Raw genomic sequence first — 13,709 nt, 5'->3', positions numbered from 1 at the left:
TAGCACAAAACATATGCAGTGAATTGGTGGTTGCAGGTGCCGTCTCCTTAACCAGCCATCCAATAGTTGTTAAGCAAGCCAGCAGGTGCCAGCTATGCTACGCACCGGTTAAGCAGCCGGCACCCACCAGCCATACAATGCGAGATGGGGTTCACCGCTCCAGGAAAGTCCCGAGTGCAATCGTGGATAGTTCCAGGTGAATATGGGTGCTGGCAATGCAATAGGCAATGAAAAGTGGCAAAAGACGGATGGACGGCCGCACACCAAAGAACTCTTCTTTATTGAAGAAATAAAGGCAGACACCACAAATACACAGCAAGAATCATATACAGCCGACGCGTTTCACACTTGGTCAGTGCTCATTCACCAGCCATACAATGTCCCCCTCCCTGTACCATCAAGATGGTCAACCCAAGCTCCTCTATGCTCAGCCTCTTGTTCGTGTGTAGAAGCCATGATACCACCGGACACTGCAGAGTAGGAGGAGTCAGGAAGACTGGACGGGACAGCCGGGAACAGCTCTGTGGCTCTCTAAAATGTGAGGATAGGGGGTGGCTGGGCCTACTCCTCCACATGAAGAAGCAGAGAGGAGCTGTGGGGGAACCACCATGGAAGTATGGGAGAGGGGGATGGAAATTTGCATTGTATGTGTAGCTATCGGCTGGTAAAGACCCTGGTATGCGACGGCTCCTCAACAGCCAGCTATTCACTAGTTGTTGAGGATGCCGGTTGCTCAACCAGCATTTTTGCCTTATGAAATCAAAGATGCATCTTAAAATGCACTTTGGTGTGCTTTTAGTATATTTTTGGTGCATTTTCCATTGACTAAAACAGAAGGTGTATTTTTGATGTGCACCAAAGATGCAGCATGCAGGACCTTTCAGACCGCAACGCAATTGCAGCACAGCGATGTGAAAAGTCACATTGGATTTAAAGGTGAATAATTTTAATGCGCTTTTGTCGTACTGAAAAATATGTGTTTTAGTAAAAATCACAGAATGCAGGAGCACAAGATTATAAAATATATATGGTTGTAGACTGGAGCTCTGCTTTAAAGCATAATAATTTGCAAGCTCCCAGGTAAAATTTTAGGAGAGCTAAATACGACAGTGGCTTATTAAGTGATACAAAACAACAGCAATGGAACAAGTATGAGCGTTTACCTATGTTAGGGTGATTTAGAACCTTCATAATTCGTACTTCTCTGAAGAGCTGTTGAAAGAGATTAAGAATAATTATTTCGGATAGAACTGCATTTACAGTATGTTACATCCAACTTAAAGCCAACTTTATTCCAACTGCTCTGTATAAAATGGTCCAAATGTGATCATCTGACCTAAGCCCTCAGATTGTGCACAAGTTATTTGTTCCCCTGGTTTTCATTTAATTGTCACAGAAATTGGAAAGTTGTTGGCCTGTTGTATAATAAAATGTGTGATCACAAATCTGTTCATTAGGGTCAACATACATTGAGGCCGATTTACTAGAGGGGTTGAGAATTTTTACATAATAAATTAGTTATACTTACTTCAATTACCCAATCATGTATAAAAAAATAAAAAATAAATGTACCTTATTTTTTCTACACGCGATTAGATAACTGAAATTAATATTTAAAAATTATTGTGCAAAAGTTTTTCATCTCTAGCAGATCAACACAATCATTTTCTTCAATGAATGCGTTTTATTCACAATGACAGCTGAATTGTGTTCTTCCATTTCTGACAGTTCTCTCATACAAAAATCTGCATTTATTTGCTAGCAAATTACTTAGAACCTCCAAACATTATAAATATTTCTAAGCAGAGGCCCTAGAGCGGGAGTCAGCAACCTATAGATCGCCATCTACCAGTAGATTCCGGACAAGTAACTGGTAGATTGCAGTCTGGGCCTGCTGACCCACCATCCCAGAGCATCAGAGTGCAATGCAGGAGGGACTTCTTGTAAAGTTGGAGCTGTAGTAGGGAGCAAGAATCGCATAAGCTGGGTCCTCCTCTGTAGTGCCGGTGACTTGTCGTTAAGGTTCCTCTAACGAGATGGTTCCTGCAAGGACTGCGCAGGCGTAATCCTTGCCGACAGAAATCTCTGAACCTCGGCCGGCATCCAGGCTCATTCTTTAACATCCCTGTTGATTGGAGGATGTTAAAAAAAGAGCCAGGAGGCCGAGCGAGCGAAGCCACTTTCCTCAAATTCCACATCGCCCTGGATGCCGGCCCGAGGTTCGGAGATTTCCATCAGCAAGGATTGCACCTGCGCAGTCCTTACAGGAACCATCTCGTTAGCCGGAACCATAAAGGCAGTTCACCGGCACCTGTCCCATGCAGAGTAATACCAACTGAAGCAATACAGTGAGCAGAATAGTATAGGGCTGCTTTCACACTGATGCGCTGCTGTTTGACCACGCTACTTTCCTGCAGGTTTGCTGCGCTTAGCCATAGACTTCTATTATATCCTGCGGGTTTGGTGCACTTTCTGAAAACGCACAAAACTTCTGAATGCAGCCAACCCAGGAAAGTCGCACATGCACTGCGCTGCTGGTAAACTGCAGCACATAGTAAGTAAATAAAAACAAAACCTCAGAAGTAATCAAATACTACCAATAGAAAGCTATTTGTGAGAAGAAAAAAAAAAAGGGACATCAAGTTTATTTGGGTACAGTGTCTCACGACAGAGCAATTGTCAGTTAACGTAACGCAATGCTGCATCGCAAAAAAAGGGCCTGGTCATGAAGAGTAAATCTTTCATAAGTCAAGTGGTTAAATAAAACAAAATGGCCTTTACTTATTACTTTCAGGGCTTGTGTCTGACATTTATTTAACCACCAGCAACTACAAGAAACAAAAAAATAATTTTTATTTTTGCTAGAAAATTACCTGGAACCCCCAAACATTATAATATATACAAAAATTATAATTTTTTGTTGCAGAGACCCTAGGGAATAAAATGGCGGTCTCTGAACACCGTTTACATATGCGGGCACGACTTAAGTACGGTATGTGTTCGCTTCTGCGCGCGAGCATGGAGGGATGGGGCGTTTTAATACTTTTTTTTCTTACACTTTTATTCCTATTACAAGGAGTGTAAACATCCCTTGTAATAGAAATAAGCATGACAGGTCCTCTTTATTGAGAGATCTGGGTACCCCAGATCTCTCATTTACCCTTAAAAAGCAGAAGAAAAAAACCCATGTCTTTAAAAACTTCAGCCCAGGAAGGTTTTACCCCTTTAATGACCAGGCCATTTTTTGCAATACAGCACTGTTATTTTAACTGACAATTGAGCGGTCGTGCAATGTTGTACCCAAATAAAATAAATGTCCTTTTTTCCCTCCACAAATAGAGCTTTCTTTTGGTAGCATTTTATCACCTCTGCAGGTTTTATTTTTATATTATATTATAACTGGTCCACACAGGTTATCACAGTATTGGTGGTATAATAACTCAAAACAATACAATCAACGATATAACGGTAGAATGTATAACCAGGCGGTGGGTCCAGAGGAAAGGAGGGCTCCCTCTACATGTTACACATTATTGAAACGCTTCCTCAGGAGCATAGATATATGAATAGAATTGGCCGCGTGGAAGACAACAGTGAGCCTTTTTGCCTTGACAATGGCGGTGTGTTGTAACACACAGGCAGTCAAGGAGGTAAAATCATGTAAGAAAATTAGAATAGAAATGACAGGACGATCTCAGCTGTTAAGCAGAAGGTCGGATAGGGGAGACACATAAAATCCGATGCAATAATCTTTATATATTGGTATGCCAAGAATGATGTAAAAAAAAAAAAAAAAGCAGAGGTAAGCCTATTGTACACAGCTTGGCGAGGTGCACCTGATCCACTTGGTAAAGCGATCAAGTAGCAATAAACCGTCAATGAGTACTCCCAAAATCCTTATGGTCGCCTGTGGACTATGGAGATGCCCCAAGCTACATATATACTGGGGAAAATACACCCTTAATAGGGTATTTCAAGTCATTATTGGCTAGAATCCTAAACCCTGCCTTTTGGGTGTTTGGACAACCTTGTGATGGAAAATGCCACTAAGCAGGCAATAGCTCAAGCTCTATTTCAGGCTAGAAAATTAATCCTGCAGCATTGGAAAATCAGCCGAATCCCCCACATGGAAGGAGTGGGTTGCAGCTACGGGGGATACACTGCACCTAGAAAAATACATATTCAAACACACAGGGTGCCGGAATAAATAGCAAACAGTTTGGTCGCCGACAGAATATTGTGAATGTGATTTTGGGTGTTGAACAAATGCAAACTAAAACCGTGTATTTTCATACAGGTATGAAACGGTTATTGTTAAGGTCTACTAAAAGCTTTTGGGACGACAATGGCATATGGTAATGTTATACACGTATATTGTCTGAAACTTTTCTGGCCCAAATATCTGATGTATTTTTGTTAACTTTTTCAATAAAGAACTTCTTTGATCTAAAAGCCTACTTTGGCTGACCTCACAGACAAGATATTCCAGCAGTTAGTAACTTTATTATTTTGTAAAAAAATCTTACAATAAATGTTTTTTTTTTTAAATATGGTATATTTTACAAATCCTACATCAAGTTATTATTTTACTTCTTACCTTCTGCAAACTGGAAGAATTCAGCTGTGTTTTGTCTATAATTTTTACAGCTACCTGAAAAAAAAAAATTAAGAACATTCATTATATTCATTGCTAGCTTGCATCAAAGCATGCAAAAGAAACAAATATTTAAAAAGTTATATCACGCATTACATTTTCCCTGCTTATGTTCATCTGAACAATTGAGACTAAGTCACAGATGGCTGTGCATTACACTTTATTGGATTCCTTTGACATGGGCATGTTGGCGAGGTAAAGTCAGGCGATTGAGGCACGTTTTAAAAGCTTCCTGTCAAAACCCAGCAATGGCTGCCAGACGCCCCAATCCAGTTGGAACACTGTGCTTTATGGTGCAGTAAAAAACACCAAAAACCTAAGAGAATGTTACATTTAGCAGTCGTGCCCTTCAACTCACCCCATTGAAGTGCATGGGGCCACACAGCAACCATGTTCAATTGGCACGGTACTGGCAGCGTGAAGTGATATTTCAGTGGAATACCTCATCAAACAGGTGTGCAGGAGGCAGCATATCGCCTCCCGATCACTGTGGGCAAGCCACTGGGAACAAAGCAATCCACCACAGATCGCAGGTCAACAGCTTTGCTTATGGGAAAAGGGCCATAAGCCAGGGCTTGACAAATTTGCTTAGAATCTAGGAGCCAGCTAAAAAAGTTAGGAGCCAGTGTTTAAATCAGCTGTCCAGTGCCCAGAACTGCATGGCTGGAAAAAGCACATCCCGCTGCTGGCATGTTGTATAGAGATCCATGTTCATCTAATATAACACACTGCAGTAATGAGCCCTCTGTACAAGAAGCCGTCAGTGTGTAGATACCTCTGAGAGGGTGACGGATGCATGACACACACCTAGGACGGTTCACGCTCTAAATTCTCCAGCACCATTCTATCCCCGGTGTCCCTTAATCTACAACCGCCATACACTTCCTGCATCTCCACAACCAAGTCGCATAGGACGCCCAAAACCAGCTGAGCACCGCAGCGGTCATGTGATCGAACTCGGCGGGGTGGGGGATTAGCACTGAGGGAAGGCAGGATGGGCGGGCAGTGAGAGCAAGCCGCGATGCGAGAGCAAGCCGCCCTCATCACAGCACTGTCCACCATAGGGCGCCGGTTCGAAGACCCGCTCCAGCAGGCCACAAAAGCTTAATGGGCCAGCCCGACGCTAGTCCACGCAACTGCTGCAGTGTAATCCAGGCGCCAGGATGCAATTTTCAGTCGCCGTTGCGACCTGGCACCTGGGTTTTGCCGAGCCCTGCCATAAGCTATCAAGGCACAAAATGGTTAGAAGGATGTACTTTGAGACTCAAATTAGTGTTTGTTCGCACTATAACTTATACAGAAATGTGCATTTATTTGCTTTTATTAAGGCTGATGGCAGACGGGCGACTGCTGCTAGAAACAAATCTCTAGTGGCAGATCGCCAATAGTCCACCTATAGAATTGCTTCATTATTAAATGACGCAGCAAAATGTCGCTCCAACCGCTAGTGATTGAGATTTAGGGCCAGCGAGGGAGCAATTCAGTACAAATAAGTGTAAGGCACTCTGACACTAGAGTGAAGTTGCCAGTGGCAGTCATTTAGGCTGATGTCAAACGGGTGACTGCCACTGGGAAATTCTCACTAGTGGCACAGAGTATCTTCCACTTACCTGTACTGAATTACTCCCTAGTCTCACATACAATTGGCTTGTTTGCACGGCAGCACTTCCAAAAATGCAACATATCACACATATGCAGTACACCACAGGTATGAGAACATGCTCCTATTGGACGAGTTCATTTTGACATTAAATCTGCATCTGCATATGTAGAACACAACAATCATTAAAGAGTTTGTATGCTTTTTTATGAAGCGTTTTTTTTCCTTTCAGCTCTGCACTAAAAAATTAGGTATAGCCAATGCCAAAATCTTCTCCATAGTGTCAGAGCTGTATGGATAATCACACATCTCAGTATCTCATTACTGATTAAAAATCCCTTATGGATCAAAAAGAGCAGCAAGGACTACCAACGTATTGCAAATATATAAATAATCATACATGCTCCCACTAGATCCACCAGCATACACAATGGGAGAAGATTCTGGTCCCTAGAATTCATGGTGATCTCTGTCTGCGAGACTGTACAACTGTGAAATTGTGGTATTTAACCACTTAAGCCCCGGACCAATATGCTGGCTAAAGACCCAAGGTGTTTTTACAGTTCGGGACTGCGTTGCTTTAACAGACAATTGCGCAGTCGTGCGACGTGGCTCCCAAAGAAAATTGGCGTCCTTTTTTCCCCACAAATAGAGCTTTCTTTTGGTGGCATTTGATCACATCTGCGGTTTTTAGTTTTTGCGCTATAAACAAAAATAGAGCGACAATTTTGAAAAGAATGCAATATTTTTTACTTTTTGCTATAATAATATCCCCCAAAAACATATATAAATTTTTTTTCCTCAGTTTAGGCCGATACGTATTCTTCTACCTATTTTGGAAAAAAAAAAAAAAAAAAAAAAAAAATCGCAATAATCGTTTATCGGTTGGTTTGCGCAAAATTTATAGCGTTTACAAAATAGGGGATAGTTTTATTGCATTTTTATTTTTTTTATTTTTTTTACTACTAATGGCGGTGATCAGCGATTTTTTTCGTGACTGCGACATTATGGCGGACACTTCGGACAATTTTGACACATTTTTGGGACCATTGTCATTTTCACAGCAAAAAATGCATTTAAATTGCATTGTTTATTGTGAAAATGACAGTTGCAGTTTGGGAGTTAACCACAGGGGACGCTGTAGGAGTTAGGGTTCACTGTGTGAGTGTTTACAACTGTAGGGGGCTGTAGGTGTGACGTCATCGATCGTGTCTCCCCTATAAAGGGGATGACGCGATCGATACGCCGCCACAGTGAAGCCGTGTTTACACACGGCTCTCCCCGTTCTTCAGCTCCGGGGACCGATCGCCGCACTCGAGCGGCGATCGGGTCTGCGGGACCCGCGGTCCCGGAGCTTCGGTCCGGGTCGCGGGCGCGCGCCCGCGACCCACGGCTGGGTACAAGTACAGGACGTATATATACGTGCTTGTGCCCAGCCGTGCCATTCTGCCGACGTATATGTGCAGGAGGCGGTCCGGAAGTGGTTAAAAATAGACCCACTCATCATTTCTAAATTACTCCCATAGTGCTGATCTATAAGGATGTACATGCCTCCTGCATGTATCTTTACCTGTCAAATATCTCCCCTTTAGCTGTTCGGAGCCCTGCAATACTACGGATTCTGTGGACAGGTCTGTTGTCCAGAACTCAGTGGGTGGAGTCGTGATTGCCAGACTCCCCGCCCACCTCTACACTCCCCTTTGCCAGGCAGCCATATGTCTTACACTGAACTTCTGCTGGTCTCATGAATTATGCTCCATGATCACCAACATCCAATCAAAACCCAGGAAAGTCAGCACATGACTTCAGAATGCCCAATCATGCTGAGGTGTGGAGCAGCCAATCCTGGGAGAGCTGGAGAAGAAAAGAGGGGGGATGTGAAGTACACAGAACGCCTTACACTTCTGCATGAGATAAGGAAATCACTTGTCACTCAAAGGGGGGGGGGGGGGGAAACAGACACCCATTTCTCTGTTTCTGTCTTACTGAAAAAAAGATAAGAGGATTTCTCAGAGCTGGATTAACTCTTTGTGGCAAAACTGGGCACAGATAAAATTATATCCACTGCTGTAACAGAAAGGAGCCTTAATTTGAAAAAAAAAAAAAAAAAAAAAAAAAAAGGGGTTTACATCCACTTTAACCATCTTACATCAAGATTTGCCTCTGTGGTAGAAGAACACCTGATGTGTTGTGCAGCAGATTGCATTGTACTGTGTTTTTAAAAGATCAAATGTGGGTTCCAGTGTACTGATTTGATTTACACATACCCCTGAGGAAGACCATCGAAACGCGTCAGTTTATATATTTCAATTGTTTTAGATCTATACATTTCGTGAACCCCCAGACACCAGTTTTTATTTGTGATATTTTAATCAACATAAATAAAAGACTGTTAAAAACTTAGTATTTATGTTTCATCGCACAAACAACATTCCAAAAACCCATACGGATGATGTGAATGTAATGCGCTACAAAAATCCTCACTGCTATACAAACAGCACAAAAGTTAACTCAACCCAAAACTTTTTTTTTACATCTTGGATCGAGTGGAGAGGAATTAGAACTCATGTCAGTTTTTTGGTTGCAGTACCCCACCCGGGGAGGGGGAGGTGTCTGTGCACTGTTTCCACTGCTGGAAGTGAAGGTAAAGTTCCCTAGTGGGACACAAATGGCAAAAAATAAAAACCTGACGGGTATTATAAAAAACACGCTCTACATTAATAAAAATAACAAAACCATGCCTTTTTTAAAGTTTCTCACCTCCTTTCCAGTTAAAACATGGCGTGCTAGCTTAACCTTGGCAAAATTTCCCTTGCCGATAGTTTTGAGGAGACGGTAGTTCCCAATATGTGGCTGTTCATCTGCTGAAGTTGGTATTGAAGGGCGACCTCTCAGCATATTGGACTTGCTCGTCTTCGAGTCTGTGTGACCCACTGCAGGCTGCCGAGAAATAAGAGAGAGGATTATTGCAACGTATAATGCAACTTACATTGACTATTACATAGATCTTAGATCAATACTGCATACCAGGGAGTCAAGGTAAATATCAGATCTCGCCTGCTTTCTAGTTAAAATTCCAAAGAAATAAATCAAGAGAAAGCTAAAAAGTGTTAGTCAATGCTGAGCTGCAATGGTAGGAAATATGAATTTCCTTAAAAAAAAAAAAATTATATATATATATATATATATATATATATATATATATATATATATATATATATATATATATATATATATATATATATATATATATATATATATATATATATATATATATATATATATATATATATATATATATATACATACATACATACACACATATATATACACACACATATATATATACATAAAAAAGTATAAAGTGGAATTGAGCCTTGCACAATGGTTTATACTACAGGCCCAAAGTAAAAAAAAAAAAAAAAAAAGGGGGAGAGCGAGTTAAATAGATCACTACAATACCTAATCCATCCATAAGTAAAGTGTATGGGCCAGATACACAAAAGAGATACGCCGTCGTATCTCTGTTTCTATCTATGCGACTGATTCATAGAATCAGTTACGCATAGATAGCCAGAAGATCCGACAGGTGTAATTGTTTTACACTGTCGGATCTTAGAATTCAGTACCGCGGCCGCCGCTGGGGGGAGTTTGCGTCGTAAACCAGCGTCGGGTATGCAAATTAGGAGTTACGGCGATCCACAAAGATTTTTCCCGTCGTTACGTCGTCACAAGTGTTAGATTTCCGTCGCAAAGATAGGGCACCTTTAACATGGTGTAAAAGTACTCCACCATGTTAAAGTATGCCTATCTTTCCCGCGTCGTTTTTGATTTTTTTTTAAATCTTTTATTTTTCCCGGCGTAAATCTTTTTTCACGTCGCGATTCACAAAACGTTGGCGTGTTGTAATTTCGCGCAAAGCACGTCAGGAAATTTGCGACGGGAGCATGTGCAGTACGTCCGGCGCGGGAGCGCGCCTAATTTAAATGGTACCCGCCCCATTTGAATTGGGCCGCCTTGCGCCGGACCTGTTTACGATACACCGCCGCAAATTTCCAGGTAAGTGCTTTGTGGATCGGGCACTAAATCTGAAAAGTTGCGACGGTGCAACGTAAACCGGTTACGTTACGCTGCGCCCGCTCTACGTGAATCTTTTTATCATTGCATTGCTCACCAGCATTGTTATATCTCTGGCTGACAACCAGACAAAACCTTGGTTATACAGACATACTTATCAGCACAGACAATATAATCTTGCTGAAAATGTGTGGGTAACATGGACACAATCATTATGAAGCTTCCTATAAATACCTTTACCAATTATCGTGAGGATAACTTTGATATACTTGGTCTGTTATTCTTAAAAGGGGTTGAAAAAGGATCAATTTTGTTTGTTTGTTTAAATAACAAACATGCTATCATTCATCCAATGAATGAGCCGATAAGCCCGGTCGAGAAGACTGCTCGTTCACAGCGCAGGACTTTCGAGGGCTCAGGTAAGTAAATGGGGGGGGGGGGGGGGGGGGGGAGACAGCAAACATCAGATGTTTTTTTTACCTTAATGCATTAAGGTGAAAAAACATGAACCTTTACAACCCCTTTAACATCTAATCATAATAACTAATCTGTGCACCTACCCATTAAAGACACTGGTACAACCAAATAAACTTTAAGTGGATGTAAACCCACTCTCATCCTTTCTAAGCTACTGCCATAGTGCTGATCTATAAGGATATACATGCCTCCTGCATGAATCCTTACCTGTCAAATGTCTCCCCTCTGTCTGTTATGAGACCCAAAAAACTGCAGATTCTGTGGGTGGATCTGTTGTCTGGAGCTCGGTGGGTGGAGTCGTGATGTCAGTAGACTCCCCACCCACCTCTACACTCCCTTTGTCAACATGCATTTTTTCCTGTGTATTCCTTACACTCGATTCTGCTATGATCACTAACATCGAGTCAAAATACAGAAAAGTAACCACATGACTTCAGAAAAGGAGTGGGGGAGGGAATTAAAAAAAAATGCCTGTCTCAAGCTAGTGCATGAGATATGTAAATAACCTGTCATTCACAGCAGGGGGGAAAAACAGACAAGTGTTCTCCTGTTTGTCAGTTTATCTCACTGAAAAAAGAGGATTGCTCAGAGCTGGATTAACTCTGTGGCAAGACTGGGCACAGATGATAGGAAATCTTATACTCTACATTGTGAGGAAAAAAAAAAATCTGGTTTACATCCACTAAGGGAAAACCAAAAAAACAAAAAAAGCACAGGCCTAAAAAATAAAAAAGAGCAAGGTCCAAGTGCCAGCTGCTATACCTAATGCAACCATGAACACTCCAATATGTAATGGGTATGAAATCACGAAAGAGAATTGAGGAGCATTATTATGAATTACTGCGCCTCGTACTTGGTGCTTTGCGTCCTGCATATTTGATCTCTTGTCTAGTGTCTACAGGGCCACATTTGCTCGGCTTCGGCTGCCGACATGCCAGGCACCCTGGACAGGCAAGTGTCCTTATTAAAAGTCAGCAGCTACAGTGTTTGTAGCTGCTGACTTTGATTTTTTTTTTTTTTTTTTTTAAGCCGGACCTCCGCTTTATTTTTTTAAAACCATACAAGTCAACAGCTGCAGTATTTTTATTTTAATAGGAACTCCACTTTAAGTCCAGAAGGACAAAAGGATCTTAGCTGTGACCTTTTAGCTTTAAAGTGGTTCTGAAACCTGATATGTTACCCTAAAGCATTCCTTGCATTAAATGGGGGTTCACCCTAAAAACTAATTTCTAACATTAGAGCCAGCATACTAAGGACATTTACTTTCGGCAGGTCGTTTTTTTTTTTTTCTCCGTACATACCTTTTTATTCTGATTTTGTCCAGGGCTTCCGCGTTCTGATGACTGTGGCACTGGGCGTTCCTATCCCTGCCTCAGGGTTCTGATGACTACGGGACTGGGCGTTCCTATCCTTCAGTTCAATGATTGACAGCTTGTGAAACAGGTCCTCTGTCGCACAACGCGCGTCACCAGATTCCTGGAGATAGCCGAGCTGCGAGTCGGCACTATACGGCGCCTGCGCCCGCCGTGTAGAGCTGACTGCGCAGGCGCCGTATAGTGCCGACTCGCAGCTCGGCTATTTCCGGAAATCTGGCGATGCGCGTTGTGCGACAGGGGACCTGTTTCACAAGCCGTCAATCGTCGAACCGAAGGATAGGAACGCCCAGTCCGCAGTCTTTGGAACCCGGGAAGCCCTGGACAAAATAAGAATATAAAGGTATGTACGGAGAAAAAAAAAAAAATGACCTGCCGAAAGTAAATGTCCTTAGTATGCTAGATGTAATGTTAAAAACATTTTTTTTTTGGGGTGAACCCCCGCTTTAAGAAAAAAAAGTAAGTATTGCCCACCTCATACTTACCTGAGCCCTCACTCGATCCACCGCCGTTTCCATCTGTAGAGACTCTTCCTTCTCCTCCTTCCCCACAGGCTTGGCTGAGAGCAGCTGTCAGTCAAATCCTGTGAAGAGGAAAAGGGGGTGGGGCTGAGCCAAGCTGTCTGCGTCAATAGACAAAGGCAGCAAGACTAGAGCGACTCAGCAGGTGTGCCATAACAGGCAGCGGCTTCCTATGGTGGCACACTAAGAGGAGGAGCGCTGGCAGGAGATCCAAGAACAGGAGGTTTGGGGCCACTATGCCAATTTTTACTGCACAGAGCAGGTAAATATAAGCCTGTTTGCTTTTATTCTAAGTGATTTTTTAAATGACAATGAAAATGCATAGGAGATTACAGCATTGTAGAGTTCTGCAGCTACTTACAGAATGCAGAACACAACATCGATAGAGGAAGGACCCTTTAGATTCAGTCCGACTCCATCTGTTAGTTTTTCCAAAAGATCTAGCCTGAACCACAATGTACAGCAATGTCTATAGGTGGGCAGATGTAAACAAACATAGGTCACTCCGTTTACTGGTTGCAAACGGATTATGTCCATTTCATTTACATCTAATGTTTGGAAAAAAATGAACTCACCTATGCCAACTGATGTAACCTGAATCTGCATTTAGTATTCATCATTTATTTCTTAGCACATAACATGGCTGAACTGATGACACCCGTGTAAAAGGACTCCACCACAAAACTAATAATAAATCTGTGTACAGAATATTGAAAAATAAAGCAACAGCTACGTTCATACCATAGATCCAGGTAAATACGGCATATACAGTAATCTGGCGAGATGCGCGCAACTGAAAGTCCTCTTAGCACCTCGGAAGTCAAAGTCCAAAGTATCAGGTAATGAGTGAAACGGTTTATTTCACACACGTGATTACAGGCCAGATAGGGCTCAAGGGCTTTATTTCAGGTAGCAAACTACTCTTCTAAAGCTCACGCAAGTAACTACTGTAAAACTAAATCAGATAAAAACACTGGTAAGTTAGTTAAAGCGGGGTTCCAACCACA

General features: G+C 42.1%; 1 protein-coding gene across 9 annotated transcripts in view; it reads right to left on the bottom strand.

The window, feature by feature from the left end:
- The window catches only part of MARK2 (microtubule affinity regulating kinase 2), a 212,359-nt gene that overhangs the window by 77,420 nt on the left and 121,230 nt on the right, over positions 1-13,709 (bottom strand). For all 9 annotated transcript variants that reach the window (XM_040329070.1, XM_040329076.1, XM_040329073.1 and 6 more), the window contains exons 2-4: positions 9,015-9,194; positions 4,598-4,651; positions 1,164-1,212 (exon numbers count right to left, since the gene is read on the bottom strand). In XM_040329070.1, coding sequence (XP_040185004.1) covers positions 1,164-1,212; positions 4,598-4,651; positions 9,015-9,194 — 283 coding nt within the window. The remainder of the gene's footprint in view (positions 1-1,163; positions 1,213-4,597; positions 4,652-9,014; positions 9,195-13,709) is intronic.

Source organism: Rana temporaria, chromosome 11 (assembly GCF_905171775.1).
Source record: "Rana temporaria chromosome 11, aRanTem1.1, whole genome shotgun sequence".
Classification (NCBI taxonomy): Eukaryota; Metazoa; Chordata; class Amphibia; order Anura; family Ranidae; genus Rana; species Rana temporaria.
This window is presented reverse-complemented; position numbering and strand designations above follow the sequence as displayed.